Source organism: Eptesicus fuscus, chromosome 20 (assembly GCF_027574615.1).
Source record: "Eptesicus fuscus isolate TK198812 chromosome 20, DD_ASM_mEF_20220401, whole genome shotgun sequence".
NCBI classification, from domain to species: domain Eukaryota; kingdom Metazoa; phylum Chordata; class Mammalia; order Chiroptera; family Vespertilionidae; genus Eptesicus; species Eptesicus fuscus.
In genome coordinates this window covers 9,381,376-9,397,277 of record NC_072492.1, presented here as the reverse complement: position 1 = coordinate 9,397,277, position 15,902 = coordinate 9,381,376, and the positions used below count along the sequence as shown (strand labels likewise).

Genomic DNA, 15,902 nt, shown 5'->3' with positions numbered 1-15,902 from the left:
GCTATTTTTTAGATCAATTCTTTAAACTGCCCAGATGTTTTGATCATTATTTTGAAATGATTACACTTGACTTCTTCCTTCCATCATTTTGATGAGCCTACAGCATCTCTCACTCAGACATTCATCTCAGTGTCTCCCTCTCTTACTCCCCAGCTGTTTTCCTATCCCACAGCCTTCCCTTTCTTGACATGGGACATCTTCTTTGCCTTCTTTTTCTCCATGCTATCAGAGGAATGACATCAGGGAGAAGAAAGACACCGCATGTTGATGTAGCCTTTAGTAGAGTTTGGGCCAAACAGATGAGTGGCTGAGCGCTTAGGTGCTGGTGTCATGCTGCCTGCGCTCAGATTTCACTTCCACCCCGTCCCAGGGGTGAGAACTGGGGTGTGTTCCTTAACCTCTCTGTGCTTCATTTCCTGTGGTAATGTGAAGATAACAGTGCTCCTGTCAGTGAGCTATTTCACACTCTATTTGTACTAAGTCTTCAAATTCTGGTGTGCATATTCATCCAGAGCACATCTCCACCTGCACCAGCCACTTTTCAGGTGCCCTAGAGACACACCCAGCTCTAGACAATCTCTGGGCTCTGCCTGTCACCACCCTCATGGCTTGACTCCCTTCGCATGCTGTTGCTGACACCCTCAGCTTCCTTGCTTACTCCCTCAGCCATTTGCGGCATCTGCCCGGCTGATGCCCACACTTGGCTTGGACCAGACCATCTGCGTTCAAGGTGCCTGAACCTGAGCTGAGAGCTGCAGGAGGAAATGACACATTCCAGTCATTGCCCTGCTCAGCAATCTTCTGACAATGTCAACTTTTCCCGCCATTCCCCACAGCTATTTCAGAACTTCCTTCCGAAAAACAGTCTTCAAGGTCTTGGGAAGTACCACAGACCACGGCTGCTGGCCAGCAGGTGTGCACTGGTATGAATGCAGCAGTTGCTGAAATACTTCAGCACTTCCATTTTCACTGGTAAATGGCCATTGTCTGAGTTGTGAAGACCCCAATCCCACCACTTTATCCCCTTTCCCAAGCATACCCAAACCACCCCTGCAGTCCCACAACTACAGGGCTGATGCCCGGTACCTCCAAAGTTCTGGTTCTGGTGCTGTTTGGTCAGGACCCACAACATAGAAAGAGACCACATGTATGCCTCCGCATGCAGTGGGATTTCAAGATTGGAGATTTGTTTTCTTTGGCAAAAGTCATTATCCCATCCCATATCTTAACCTCGGGATATTACTTGGACGCCGTAAAAAAACATATGGCTCAGCTCATTTGGGATACCTCACGCTTCCTAATTTTCTTTACTGAGAAAGTCATTTAGAATGTTTTTATTCATTTAGGTTACTTTCCTCTCATTAGGTACAAATAACTTACTTATCCTAACACCAGCTTTTAGTCGTGTCCACCTAGACCAGTGGTCGGCAAACTCATTAGTCAACAGAGCCAAATATCAACAGTACAACAACTGAAATTTCTTTTCACAGCTGAAAACCGACTTCTGCGTATGGGCCACGAAGTTTCAATTGCACTGTACATGCGCACCCGCATGTGGTATTTTGTGGAAGAGCCACACTCAAGGGGCCAAAGAACCGCATGTGGCTCGCGAGCCAGTTTGCCGACCACTGACCTCGACTATTGTTCTTGCATTCTTATATTACATGAAATAGTTTCTGCTCTTCTCATTTTTCTTATATGAAATGTATTAATTATAAGAAGGTATAAACATCTGACTATATTATTATGTTTTCAGGTACAGATGTAACAGAGCACTCATCCATTACTGGACATACAATAATAACTAAATCACTTTCCTTTTTTATTACAGTTAGGGCCTCATATGAACTATTTTGAAAATTTGTATGTAGGTAGTTGTATTACCTATGAATTTCACTTCAGGGTAGCAAAGAGGTATTAATAAAGTATTTTTTTAAATAAAAAGTGGGGCCCGGCCAGTGTGGGTCACTGGTTGGGCGCAGACCCATGCACCAAGGCACCAAGAGGTCACTGGTTTGATTCCTAGTCAGGGCACATGACCGGGTTGCAGGCTCGACCCCCCCCCCCCAATAGGGGACGTGCAGGAGGCAGCCAATCAATGTTTCTCTCTCCCATCAATATTTCTCTCTCTCTCTCTCCCTCTCCCTTCCTTTCTCTCTAAAATAAAAATAAAAATTATTTTTAAAGTGGGTATTGGCCTTGATGGAGTAGAGACCCATGGATTTTTAAATGATTAAAATTGAGCAGCTGATGTGAAAATTTAAATATGGCTCTGAGTACCCATGCGATTTCCTGGCACCAGACATTTGAGAGCAATGCGCAGAAGAAATGAGTAGCTATATTCTTTCACTTGGGTGAGCAGCAGCCCTTGCATTGTTGTTTTTAGTCGCAGGAATTGAATAAATTTCTCAGCCCTGAAAGTAGAAGTAGGTGCAAGCTCATTGGGAGCATTTTCCTGGCTCCATGGAAGAATATTCTCGGCCTACAACTCCGCACTCCCACCCCACTCAACTGAGGGGAGGAGAAGACAAGCAGAGCAGAGGTGGGCAAGTTCTCGGAATTTATTTTATCCCTTCGAAAGCCCAGGTGTGTATTGAGAGCCTGTGCTTTGTGGCTTCCAGGTGAGGGTGTGGCAGATAGGCTGCCAGACCCAGAAGCTGGAGGAGGCCCTGAAGGAGCACAAGTCCTCCGTGTCCTGCATTCGGGTGAAGAGGAACGACGAGGAGTGTGTCTCAGCCAGCTCGGATGGCACTTGCATCATTTGGGACCTTGTGTAGGTACCTGTGATGGGGAGGACTGAGTGGCACTTACACACCCAACAATGCCATCATTTTGTTGAGCTTGAAAGAAGATTCAAAGGAAGTGTAGACATCTTACTTAAGGCAGCAGCAGAGCGATGTTCATCAGAAGCCATTGATCACCATGGCTAGTCATGGATGCTGATAGAAATGGAATCGTTTTCAGGAGGAGTTGGGTGCTAGGTTTCTGGACAGGTAGGGAAGTCACTTTCTGGATACACACAGTGAAGCATGATTTAACTCACACTAACTCCACTCTGAAGTATTCCCCCAAAGGGAGAAGGGAAATAACTTAGGCAATGCAGGCAGTTCCTCTGGTCATTCCACGCAGGCCAGTCAAGCCCAGAATGAGCCTGCCTTGGGGTGGGAGTAGGGGAATGGCGAATTGCCCTTCCCTCAGTTGGCCTCATTGTCAGGGTCTCTCTATACAAGACCAAAGCATGTAAACTTTAGTGTTGGAGTAATTCAAAGTATTTTCAAGGATATGTTTGGACTATAAGCATTTTTTCTGTGTTTATTTTGAGAATTAGACCCTGTTCCACCAACACCTCCTCCTGCCAAGCACCCCTCTACCACTAAAAAGATGCCTCACCTTTGTGTGTAACTAACTGCATTAGATATGAAGTATAGAGGAAAAGATAGAGAGTTAGATAGACACATACATATAGCAAAAGAATATAACATTTTCTTGATTGGAGAGAAGAGAATGAGAACTAAAGGCAAAGGCAGGACACTTTTTATTTAATACACTAGTGGCCCGGTGCATGAAATTCGTGCACGGGGGCAGGGGGGCGGGTGTCCCTCAGCCCAGCCTGCACCCTCTCCAATCTGGGATCCCTCTCGCAATCCGGGACTGCTGGCTGCTAACTGCTCACCTGCCTGCCTGTCTGATCGCCCCTAACCACACTATCTGCTGGTCTGCTTGCCCCCAACTGCCCCCTCCTGCTGGCCTTCTCTCCCCCACCTCCCAGCTTGACTGCCCCAACTGCCGCCCCCCCGCCAGTCTTCTTGCCCCCAACTGCCCCCCCGCCAGCCTGCTTGCCCCCAACTTGCCCCCCCGCCAGCCTGCTCAGCCCCAACTGCCCCCTCTGACGGCCTGCTCGCCCCCAACTGCCCCCTCCCCCGCCAGCCTGATCACCCACAACTGCCCTCCCCTCCTGGCCTGATCGCCTTTGCCTCAGCCCCGCCACCATGGATTTGTCTGGAAGGTCTCCAGGTCTAATTAGCATATTATCCTTTTATTAGTATAGATTATAAAACAAAAACCAAAGCACACCTCTGTCTTTGGGTTCTGTGTATCTCTAACTTTGATGTGCATACACATCACCTGGGGATCTTGTTAAAATGTTGATTTTCTTTCACTAGAGTATCATCTGAGATCTCACATTTGTAAAAGCTCCCAAATGAGGCCCCAGGTGCTGGCCCAGGACCACACTTGGGGGAGGTATTGCCTTCACCTGCACTTCCCACGAGGAAATACTATATAACTAGGAGGCCATGTCTACGCTTGTTTCCATGGATGGTTTCTGACCACTTCAAAGCTTTAAGCCTCCTTGCTCTGTAGCAGGAATATTTGGTTAATTTGTGCCCAAATCTTTGAAAACGCTCAGTTCAGGTACCATGTTTGGAAACTCCCATAATGAGAAGAAACTGTGCAGAAGGGACATTATTTGACCAGTGGAGCCTGGCCTGTGAGACGGCTACCCAGCCACCTCACCGGTGGAAGGTGAAGTTAATTTACGTATTTTTGGTACAGTACCTAAAGCAGTGGTTCTCAAACTACTTTACAGTCAATTGGGATGCTGATTAAAAATGCAGATCTGTGGGCTTTATCCCAACCTACTGAATCCAAATCCCACAGGTAAGGCCCAACAATCTCCCGTTTCCAAAGCCCTGCCCCGTACTTTGCACTCAGCTTGTGGAGCCCTTCACTGGGAAACGGGGCCTCAGGAGTCAAGTGCGTGGTGTGGAAGACAGCAGGTGGACTCCCAGTTCAGCCTCCTCCTTCCTTCTCACTGGAACTTGAGGCACCCCATTATGCCCTGGGCTTTGTCTTTAGGAAACCTCCTTCCCCCCTATCTTCTGACTCCCCATCAGTGCAGTGGAGAGATGTGGAAGTGGACTGGGCAGAGTCTCAGGACATCTGTTTGGAATGAATGAACCAACCCTAATCCAAGCTTGCACCAAATCCAGTTTGAACAGTAAGTAAGTTTTCCAGGGGAGAGAAAGTCGAGTTTTACAGCTTTTGAATCTATGTTTCAGACATCTTAGGAGGAATCAGATGATCCTGGCCAATACCTTATTCAAGTGCGTTTGTTACCACCCCGAAGAGTTCCAGATCATCACCAGTGGGACCGACAGGAAGGTAAGCACTCCTGGTAGGAGTTGAGATCTTTCTGGTACAAGAGAAAAGCAAAGTGTTGTGGCTGAGGGTGCAGGCTCCGGACATGCCAGTGCAAAGGATGGTCTTTGCTGTTGATCAGCGTGTCTCTTGGGAAGTGCTATGTCATCTTTCGGTACCATCACTTCCTCATCTGTAAAATGGAAATGATGGTGCCACCAACCTCATAGAGCTTCTGTGAAGATTGAAGCCACGCTCGCATATAATGCTAATAGCAGGGTGCCTGCGCCAGGAGGGATACTCCATATATATTGGTTTTTATTATTAGGAAGTTTCTGAGGCAGGAAAGGAATTGCTGTGCCCAAATCAGTTGTCACTTTGACCGAGTTCAAGTGGAATGACACTAGAGCCCTCATCGCTCGGCTTCATCAATATATTAAAAATCTTTTAAGTTGGAGAGAACATGTCCTTGGGTGAAGATTGGTCATTTTTTGGGGGGGACATTTCTCCTTGGAGAAGTAAGAGGCTTCAGCAGAGAGGCACATGGAGGGGCGAGGATGCTGGGGTGCCATCCGCCCTGCGGGCCAAAGCAGATCCTATCAGATCTGTACATCCAATCAATGGATTTTGATTTTTCTAATTCAGACTCTGAGATCAATGAAGAGGGGGTTGCATGTTTATCTTTTCCTAGCCACAGAGAAAGTTGGTGAGTTAAAGGTATAACAAGATTGTAGGGGTAACAATACTAAAGGTGCCTCTCCCATCCCACACCACCCAAACTGGACTCTCGGAGTGGGGCTTTTACCTGTGTAAGCTTCCCGGGTGATTGGGGACTACTGCCCAAGGATACCTTTTCATAAAAACCCCAGAAATGCTGCCTGGTCCATCCAGGATTTGTTAGTTCTTTGTGTCTCAATCCTCTAACATCCTGTTTGACTTGTGGTCTATGTGGGCTTCCTCTTGGGAGTGGGGTGGGGTGGATAGTAGGGAGCGTACCGCAATGTCACTATAAATGCTTTGATATATGGTTCCTTAACTTTCTAAATTAGTGTGACATTTACTACTATATTTTAGGTTTTAGTGTATGAACAGTCTATTGCCCTCTTAGAATTTTTACCAGAATGTTTAAATCATAAATCTGTAAAACTATTCTAAGTGCCGGGGACATGACAGTGTCCCTGCTGTCATGCCACTTACTTACTTTACATGTTTATTTGGGGCAGGAGGGGATGGAATTGGACGGTACACATGTAAACAAACATATGAACAAGCAATGAGTAATAAGTGAACAGGATGATATGAGATGGTGAAAGAGCTAAAAAGAAAACAGGACAAGTTATAGGAAAAGAAAACAGATCAAGTTATAGAGAAAGAAAATAGAACGGGTTCTATGAGAGTGGCTGGGAGGAAGAAAGCTGCTTGAGCTAGAGGGTCAGTGAAGGGCTCCTTAAGGAGGTGACATTTGAGCTGAGGCCTGAGTGACCAAAGGACCCAGCCACACTCAGATCTCGGGGAAGACCCTCCCAGGTGGGGGTGTCCAGGGAAGTCCGAGGCCTGCTGGAGTTCTCAGGAAAGGCCCGCTTGGACTTCTTTGCCCAAGAACACTGGTAACCAAGAACAAAGGGCTTGTATGGGTGTGCTTCCTGAGACCAAGGATTCTTGGCGTGCTTTTCTAGCTCTTTCTGCTTTGCCCGTGAAAGCAGAACTTTATTTAAAGTGATTAAACATCAGATGAAATTATACGGCCATATATATCTCTCCTACACAGTTTCTAGCTAGATTCAGAGGATTATAGATTCCCGGCACAATGACTGGAACACAGCGAGTTTCCATCAACAGGAAACCGAGAGGAGTGAAATGCATGCCCAAGTTCACACTCCTGATTCCTAGTCAAGGGCTCTTTGTTTAGAACAGGGGTCCTCAAACTTTTTAAACAGCGGGCCAGTTCACTGTCCCTCAGACCGTTGGAGGGCCAGACTATAGTTTAAAATAAACAACTATGAACAAATTCCTATGCACACTGCTAAGTCGGCTGCTAAGCAGGACAGGCAGCGGTGGCAAAAACACCCGGCGGGCCGCATGTGGCCCGCGGGCCGTAGTTTGAGGACCCCTGGTTTAGAAAGAAATTTGAGTTTCGAATAGGCTGTACGTTTATGTTTCAAAGTTCAAAAAGTATAAAATCCGTCCATTTAGAGAAAAATTTCTCTCCTTGAGCTCCTGTCTCTCCCTCCCCCCATAATCCCCCCATCCCACCCCCATTCTAGTTTCCCTCCCCAGGAGGGGCCGATAGTAACACTTTGTCTTTAAAACCCCGCCCTGTGGAAAGCTTAATTGCTTTGAGGCAGAACAGAAAGTTGGGACTAAGGGTGGGGTCCGGCCTGGCCTTCTCCAGGACCTTCTGGATGGCTGGGCTCCTCATCCCAGCGGAAGGAAGGAAACGCTTCCCTTCCCCCAGGCCTGGCGCTCCCACTCCTGCTGTGAGCAGAAGTGGGGGGGAAGTGCAGGCAGTGGCCTTTGCCTTTTCCTTTACAGCTTAGTTCAGACTCAATCTGCTTTGTCTGATCAAAAGCATTTCTGTCGCAATCTGGGTTTCCAGCCTATTGACATCTCTCTAAATAGGATGCAAATTTAAAAACCGATACTAAAAATATGAATGTGATTTATCCACCCCCTGCCTTAGCCTATTTATAATCTCAGCCGACATGGCATCCTTCTATATACAGTAGAGCCTTCTACAGAAACCAGAGCCACCGTTAGTTAGCCTGCGCGTGGATGTGGGTGATTCCACTGAGCCGAATTCCGCCTAAGGCTTCTCTCTGAATTCCAGATTGGCTACTGGGAGGTGTATGACGGGTCGGTCATCAGAGAGCTGGAAGGCTCCTTGTCTGGGTCCATCAATGGTATGGACATCTCACTGGAAGGCGTGCACTTTGTCACAGGTCAGTCCCGGGGTCAGACAAGAACACCAAGCCTGACTGACTTGGGCAGGAACATGGAGCCCCCAGGCAGGAGGCGACTGGAAGGGACCACAAAAGGGTCTAAAGGGCAACATGGTTGGATCCAGGCCTGAGCCCTGCAGCCAGCGTGGTTGGAAAAATAAAAATGCAAAAGTCCCATTTTAGTGAGAGGAAACGTTTGCCCAGGAGCAGAAACGCAAAGCCTTGCATGGCTGGCTTTTTCTTTCTTTCTTTCTTTTTTCTTTCTTTCTTGTGGTGGGCCTTCATGATGGAAATGGGACTTTAAATGGCCCGGGCTGTCCACTGTGCCTTGTTCTGTTCTTTCCTGCTGAAGTCTTAAAGGCCAGGCTTTTAAATCAGTATTTCCAGGGGGCATTTACCACACAACATGCCTATTGGAACAACATCAGTATCCTTTCCTGCCAGGCTCTTTGATTCTTCAGGACATTAAAAGTCCCAAGTGAATTAAAGTTTCATAAACACATTTACGGAAAACAATATATAAAACCAGACATGGTGTGACCCCTGCCACATACACAGATGTAAATGTGTACCTGCACACTACGGAGAAAAGACTGGAAGGAACGAAACCAAGGTGCTATTAGTGGTTATTTCTGGGTGGTGGGACCAAGGGTGATGTCACCGCTTTGCATTCCCTCCCCACCCCCCTCAAATTTACTACAACAGACCTAGGCTTCTATAACCAGGAAGAGTTATCATAAAGACAGGTTTTCTTTCTTGAAGTTGACCCAGGGGGGAATGTGTTGAAGATGGTCCAGTTCTCTGAGATCAGGGCTGCTTCTCTGTATTCTAGGATAGCCATGCCATATAAATGTCTTTTTCAGGTGGAAATGACCACATGGTCAAAGTTTGGGACTATAATGAGGGTGAAGTGACTCACGTTGGGGTTGGACACAGTGGCACCATCACGCGCCTGCGGATAAGCCCCGGGAATCAGTACATCGTCAGCGTCAGTGCCGACGGAGCCATCATCCGGTGGAAGTGCCCATTTGCCACCTGAAGCTGGGAGATCTGACTCAGCAGCGCACACAGTTCTGGTGACCGCTGCGCTTAGATAACTCCCTGGTTTTGATTTCTCACATCTGTGTTTTTGTGTTACCTGTAAGTTTCCTAATAGTTCCTCTTTAAGTTTCTCCTTTCCTTTATAGAATGTATGTGACATTCTTAAACTGTGTATTAAAACGGAAATGTGTCCAAGGATAATTTGTACAAGCTGTGATTAAAGATTTGTGTTGTGAATAAACTTCCAGTGGTTGCTTTCCTGTAATAGTCTCTTTTCTAGGGCTCTGCAAAGCCCACAGCCCTTCCTCTGCTACATCCACAGATGCTTTGCTGATGTCCTCTAAATAAGGAGGCGGGCTCACCCTCTGAACCAGCATTTCATTGGTCAAGCTGCACAGGAAAGACTTGTGTTTGAATTTGGATCTTGGGTAGTTTTTGTTTTGTTTTTTTTAGTTTTTTTGTTTTTTTTTTAGTTTTTATTCTCTGAGCCACTGTTTTCTCTTTTGTGATGCAAGAATAAAATCCTGCTCCAAAGGTTACTGTGAGAATTAAGTGAAATAGTGTATTAAAGCAGAATTCCTGACACGGAGAGAGGTAAACGTGAATTACAGGGCTTTCTCCAAGAAAATGTGTTGTTGAGGATCTTGGGGTGATTATCGAGGATGACATTTCATAGGTGCTTTTTTGGAGTTGGCCATAAAATCTTTCTTCTGTGCTTACTTACCATCAGAAGGGCGAGGGACTGGGTCTTGTGTATTGATCATCCAACCGGATATTCTTTCCCAGCGAAGGTAAACATTATTTTCCGGAAACACAGAGGCCCCAATGCACAGTACAGTCTTTTGTTCTTAGCATATTCCTTACCCTTAACCAATGCTCCTTTTTTTTTTTTTTTTTTTGCATTCAGTGATTTGCTGCTGCCTATTTGATATACCAAGGAGGATATTTAATAAATGATTATCACTTATCAAATAATAAGTAACATTTCAGGGCGTTGATGTAATAATGCATACGACTGATCTCTTTTTGAGCTAGATCCAGGAGAAATTCATTTTGCAAGACTTTGCCTGATTAATTATAAACCTGACAGTTACAGGATAAAGTGAGTGGAGTCCCGCAGTTACCCAGGCAATCAAGGGCTGGGCAAGGCCCACTGAATTCTGATTGGGCAACAATTCAGCAAGGATTAAGCGTTAAGGAATGAGCAGGTGAGCGCGTAGGTGGCACGTCGGAGACCCAGAAAACTTCCTGATAAGCACACACTGCACCGTGCAGAGGCTGGAAAGAGCCCGCCTGTGGGGCTGGCAGTCCGCAGGCCCAGGCGGAGTGCCATTTTTCCTACCTATGGGTTTTGTGACCTCGGTATACTGTATTAACCTCTCTGAGTCCGTTTCTCCACCAGTTAAAACAAATGACAAAGTCTCGTAAGTTTTTGGGAAATGATTTCCAGCCTAGTCTTTAGTTTAAAAAAAGCAAACCATAACCAGCTGGGTTATTTCACGTAGGGCAACACGCGACTCCCAGTTCCGGTCCTAGGGTGGCGCGTCCGGGGAAAGGCTCTGCACCCCACCCCCTCACCCCCCACCCCGCAGACAGACTGGAAGGAGTGGTGCCACGTGTACGCACACACCGGAGCCTGCGGAGGAAGCGGCGGTGCACAAAAGCGCTCCCCGTCCCTTCACAGTCCCCGCTGCGCGCCTCCCACCGCGCCAGAGTCTGCCCTTTGGGGAGTCTTTTCCCTTTTCAACGTACTCACCTGGACCTAAGGACAAGACACTTAGAACTCGCCAGGGCTTTGCAATTTACGAGGCGCTTTCAAATGCATCATTCCTCTCATTCCCGCAGCTGGTGGCCGGGAGGGGAAAGGAGCAGAGGTTGAGTTCAGGCCTGGTGGTTTATAAGAGGTGAGGGAGGGAGGGGCGTGAACTCGGTGACTCCCAGAGTCTCATTACCAGTCCGCGCCGCGGGGGCGGAGGAGGCCGGCCCGGCGCTGCCCCGGGGCGGAACCTGCGGCCGGATTCCCGCGCGGGGCGGGGTGGCCCCGCCCTGGCTCCGCCTCCGCCCGGTCCGCACACACCTGGCCCGCAGGTAGCCTGCGCCCCGGCGCCGGTTCGGGGCTGTTAGGGCCTGTTAGCCGCGGTCCGCTCGGGGCCCGGCGCTCGCTCGGGGAGGCGCACCGACGGGAGCCATGGAGCAAGGCCCGGGGGGCGCGGCAGGAGGGGGGTCGCCCGCGCCCCGGCCCCGCCGCCGCCGCTCCCTGCGCCGCCTGCTCAGCCGCTTCCTGCTGGCGCTGGGCAGTCGCTCCCGCCCCGAGGACTCGCCGCCCCGGTCTGAGCCCCAGCCCCAGCCGCGACACTGCGATGGCGACGGTGAGGGGGGCTTTGCCTGCGCCCCGGCCCCGGTTCCAGCCGCGCCCGGGAGCCCCGAGGAGGAGCGCCCGCCCGGACCTCTACCGCAGCTCCACGCCGGCGATGGGGCGCGGCCCCCGGGCGCGCTGGGTTTGAAGAACCACGGCAACACCTGTTTCATGAACGCCGTGGTGCAGTGTCTCAGCAACACCGACCTGCTGGCCGAGTTCCTGGCGCTCGGGCGCTACCGGGCCGCCCCCGGCCGCGCGGAGGTCACCGAGCACCTGGCGGCGCTAGTGCGCGCGCTCTGGACGCGCGAATACACGCCCCAACTTTCCGCGGAGTTCAAGGTAGGCAGCGCCCCGCAGCCGGCCGCCCTCGCCGCGCGGCGGCAACCTCGCCCCGGCCCCCCTGGTTTCGCTTCTTGGAAAGAGTGTGCTCCGTCGGGAAAGGGCTTTCCCGGAGCTTTCTTTAGAGGGCATTTGCCGGTCCCGCCGCGGGTTGCCGCCCTAGTTTTGAGCTGATCTGTTGTGCCATAGCTCGCACACGTTTTCTTCGTGAATTAATTCCTCCCAGGTATTTTGAAGGGTTGAATGGAGGGAGCTGGCAGATTTGAGTAGTGTGTTCAGCCTTTTTAAAATTTTATTTATTTATTTATTTTACGCCCAGCAAACATTTGTTTAGTGCGAATGAAATCCCTAGGATGCGTTAGCGCGGGGTTGCATCCACTGTCCCCAGGTCACGGTCTACGCACTGGGGATGCTGCAGGTCGTGAGTCTTCCTTTGCGGGGCGTTTGTTTGGGGTTCCAGTTGGATTCAAGAGTTCCTGATAATTGATGCACACGGCTTGCTTGCTTCCTGCTAAAAAAAATCCACAGCTCTGGGCGGAGAGCTGAAGCTCCCCATAGACTAGCGATTGTTGTTCTTGGGGGAGGAGGGAACCTGTCAGTGTTCATTCCGCCAGCATCACTGCTGTGGAGTTTCAGCCTGAGAAAGCAGTCCTTGTCACGTGACCCACCGGCATGCCAAGCCCCACCTTCCACTCTCCTACTTCCTCTGGTGAAGCCCTGTGCTGCAGGAATGATTGGATCAAATTGGTATCGTTAATATCTCTTTTTGGCAACATTTGCTTTTTAAATAGAGGCAGTATCACAGAGTGATCGAGAGCAAGATCTCTGGAGCTTTGTGTCCTTGAGCAAATTTCCAAATCTTGCTGTGCCCCAGCTTTCCTCATCTGTGAAATGGGACCATAATGGTACCTACCTTATTACAGCATAGCCTTGTGGAGTTTGAGTGAGTTATATGTACAGCATTTAAAACAGTGCCTGGAAGGAACTTTTTATTATTCTATTATTATACCTCCTCACCTGCAGGAACCTAGAAGGAGGGAGGATGGTAACCTTTGTGTACTTTTCTCATACCAGATGCATTCTCATCCAGTTACTGCAGGGATGGGAGTGGTTCCAGGAGTAGCTTGGAAAAAACCTTCCAAATTACTAATCACCCTTGGTGACTCACCAGGAATTCTGTCTGACTCCCCATTCGGGAACTCTGAAGGCCTGGAAGCTCCTGATGAGCCTTGGAAGGATAATCAAGTTGTTAATGTCAATGAGGGTGATATAATGTCCGGTTTCCTGGGATTTTCTGGGTAACCAGTCTTGGAGAGAGTGGAGGATCCCAGAATCCGGGGTTTTAACTCTTGCTGATTGAAATCTAGGTGAGCTCCTCTTATTTTACAGATGAAAAAATATTCATTCATCTAACAAGTGTTTCTTGAGTGTCCAGACACTGTAACAGGCGCATGGGCCATGCGAGTGATGAGCATAAAACCTGATTCTGGGGCGGCCCTCCAGGAATTTAGTCTGTGGGAGAGATGGTTGGTAACGACGTAATCACCCAGGCACATAATGAGAACTGGTGGGAAGTGCTAGAAAATGAAAATACAGGGAGCTGTGGCAATTCTGGCAGGAGGCTGTGATATGACTGGGGAGGGGGAGTGAGTGTCAAGGGGCAGGACGGCTTCCCAGGAGAGGTGACCACTGAGTTGAGTTTTGGAGGAACAAGGGTCAACTGAGGAATGGAACTGAAAGTGCCTGTCACTGAGGTTCGGGCTGAGGAGCTAGGCAGAATGGATGAATGGTTAAATGAATTAATGAAAACCTATGTGATTGGGGGTGAAAGGCTGGAGAATTGGTTGGGGACAAGCCACATAAGGTTTTATACAGGAGTTTGGTCTTCAGGAGGGATTTGTAGCTTCAGACAGAGGAAGGAAGGAAATTGAGAGGAGTGAGTTACCCAACCCCCTCCTGAGCCCTGAGTCACCCAGCTCCACCCCCCCCCCAGCCCCCCCCCCACCCACACAGCAGGACCACTCTTTGTTTTAACAGCAAATGAATACATACATTAAAAAGATCCTATTTATGACATTATCCATAATACTTTGCTTTTCTGATGATATGGTTAAATATGTGTATGCTATAAAAAATTGAAAAGTTCAAAAATGTAAACCATGATCTGGAATTCCACTAGAGACAGCCATCTCTAGAGATAATCATAATAAACATTGATGTGCTTCAAAGCACATGCAAACAATTGGCAATCCTGGCTTTGTAGCCTGCCTTTAAAAAAACCATCACAAGACCTGCGATACTGAGACAGTCGATCTGATAACCACGAGGGCCACTAAGACTAACAGGAGGGAGCACATACAGCGTGGAGACGCTGGACAAAGGGCTGATTCATGACCCAGGCGGGATGGAGCAGGACAGCGCGAGATTTCTCATGCTATTCAGAATGGATCGCAATTTAAAACTTATAGATTGTTTATTTTTGAAAATTCCCATTTAATGTTTTCAATCTTTGCTTGACCTTGTATAACTGAAATTATGCAAAGCAAAACCAAGGATAAGGGAGGACTACTGTACATCATATTGGTTTGATACATTTATATTACAATACTAGAGGCCCAGTGCACGAATATGTGCATGGGTGGGGTCCCACTGCCCGGCCAGCTGACTCGCCCAGTCCGGGGGTGGGTGGTGGGTGGTTAGAGGGGGCGGGGAACCACAGGAGGTTGGCTGTGGGAGTGCACTGACCACCCGGGGAGCAGCTCCTACCGGTGAGCATCTGCCCCCTGGTGGTCAGTGCATGTCATAGCTACTGGCCAGTCATCTGGTCATAATGGTCACTTAGGCTTTTATATATATTGATGATTGCCATAGCAGCATTAGCTAACATCTTTATCACATGAGGTAATTATCCTTTCTTCTAGGGTTGGGAACAGTTAAAAGCCAGTCTCTTAGCAAGTGTCGTGCTTATAATGAGGTTTTGTTGTCTGTAGTCACTGCACTGGGTGTTAGGTCTACAGGTCTTATTTTTTTATTTTTTATTTTTTTTTAATATATTTTTATTGATTTCAGAGAGGAAGGAAGAGGGAGAGAGAGATAGAAACATCAATGATGAGAGAGAATCATCGATGCACTGCCTCCCGAAAGTCCCCCACTGGGGATCAAGCCCATAACCCAGGCATGTGCCCTTGACTGGAATCGAACCCAGGACCCCTCAGCTCACAGGCTGACGCTCTATCCACTGAGCCAAACCAGCCAGGGCAGGTCTTATTTTTTTTTGACTAGTTGCAAGTTTGTGCCCTTAAACAGCACCTCCATTTCCCCACTGCTCGGCCCCCCAAAACCACCAGTTTACTCTCTGCTTTTACAATTTCGGTTATTTCTTTTATTAGAAGTAAAATATAGTATTTTACCATGCTTCTTACTAGTTGTAAGGCTGCTCTTGGAATTATCTGTTTATGTTATTTGTCTATTCCTCTGCTTTGATCTTAATGTTGTTTTTACTTGTTTTTACAAGTTCCTCAACCATTGTCATATTTCTTGCAAATGTTTTCTCCAAACTCTCCTTCCTATCCTGATACTGGAAGTTTTAGATTTATTTATATCAGATCTTTTTATTTATTTATTTATTTATTTATTTTAAACTTAATAAATCTTTATTGTTCAGATTATTACAATTGTTTCTCCTTTTTTCCCCACATAGCTCCCCTCCACCTTGTTCCCACCCCACCCTCTGCCCTTACCGCCCCCTCCACCCAGTTGTCCTCATCCATAGGTGTATGATTTTTGTCCAGTCTCTTCCCATACCCCCCCACACAGACACCCCTTTCCGCCTGAGAATTATCAATCCACTTCCATTCTATGCCCCTGATTCTATTATATTCACCAGTTTATTCTGTTTCTCAGATTTTTAATTCACTTGACTTTTAGATTCACTTGTTGATAGATATGTATTTGTTGCTCATAATTTTTATCTTTACTTTTTTCTTCTTTTTCCTCTTTTTAAAGAATACCTTTCAGCATTTCATATAATACTGGTTTGGTGGTGATGAACTCCTTTAGCTTTTTCTTATCTGTGAAGCTCTTTA

At 47.9% G+C, this 15,902-nt stretch overlaps 2 protein-coding genes across 3 annotated transcripts in view; both read left to right on the top strand.

Annotated features, from left to right (window-relative positions):
- CFAP52 (cilia and flagella associated protein 52) overlaps nt 1-9,305 on the top strand; it is a 37,542-nt gene extending 28,237 nt beyond the window's left edge. The window contains exons 11-14 of the mRNA XM_008153460.3: nt 2,622-2,773; nt 5,061-5,163; nt 7,967-8,078; nt 8,942-9,305. Coding sequence (XP_008151682.2) covers nt 2,622-2,773; nt 5,061-5,163; nt 7,967-8,078; nt 8,942-9,117 — 543 coding nt within the window. The 3' untranslated portion in view covers nt 9,118-9,305. The remainder of the gene's footprint in view (nt 1-2,621; nt 2,774-5,060; nt 5,164-7,966; nt 8,079-8,941) is intronic.
- Nucleotides 9,306-11,272: 1,967 nt separating this feature from the next.
- Nucleotides 11,273-15,902, top strand: part of USP43 (ubiquitin specific peptidase 43) — a 63,094-nt gene continuing 58,464 nt past the window's right edge. For both annotated transcript variants that reach the window (XM_054709689.1, XM_054709690.1), the window contains exon 1: nt 11,273-11,817. In XM_054709689.1, coding sequence (XP_054565664.1) covers nt 11,308-11,817 — 510 coding nt within the window. In that variant the 5' untranslated portion in view covers nt 11,273-11,307. The remainder of the gene's footprint in view (nt 11,818-15,902) is intronic.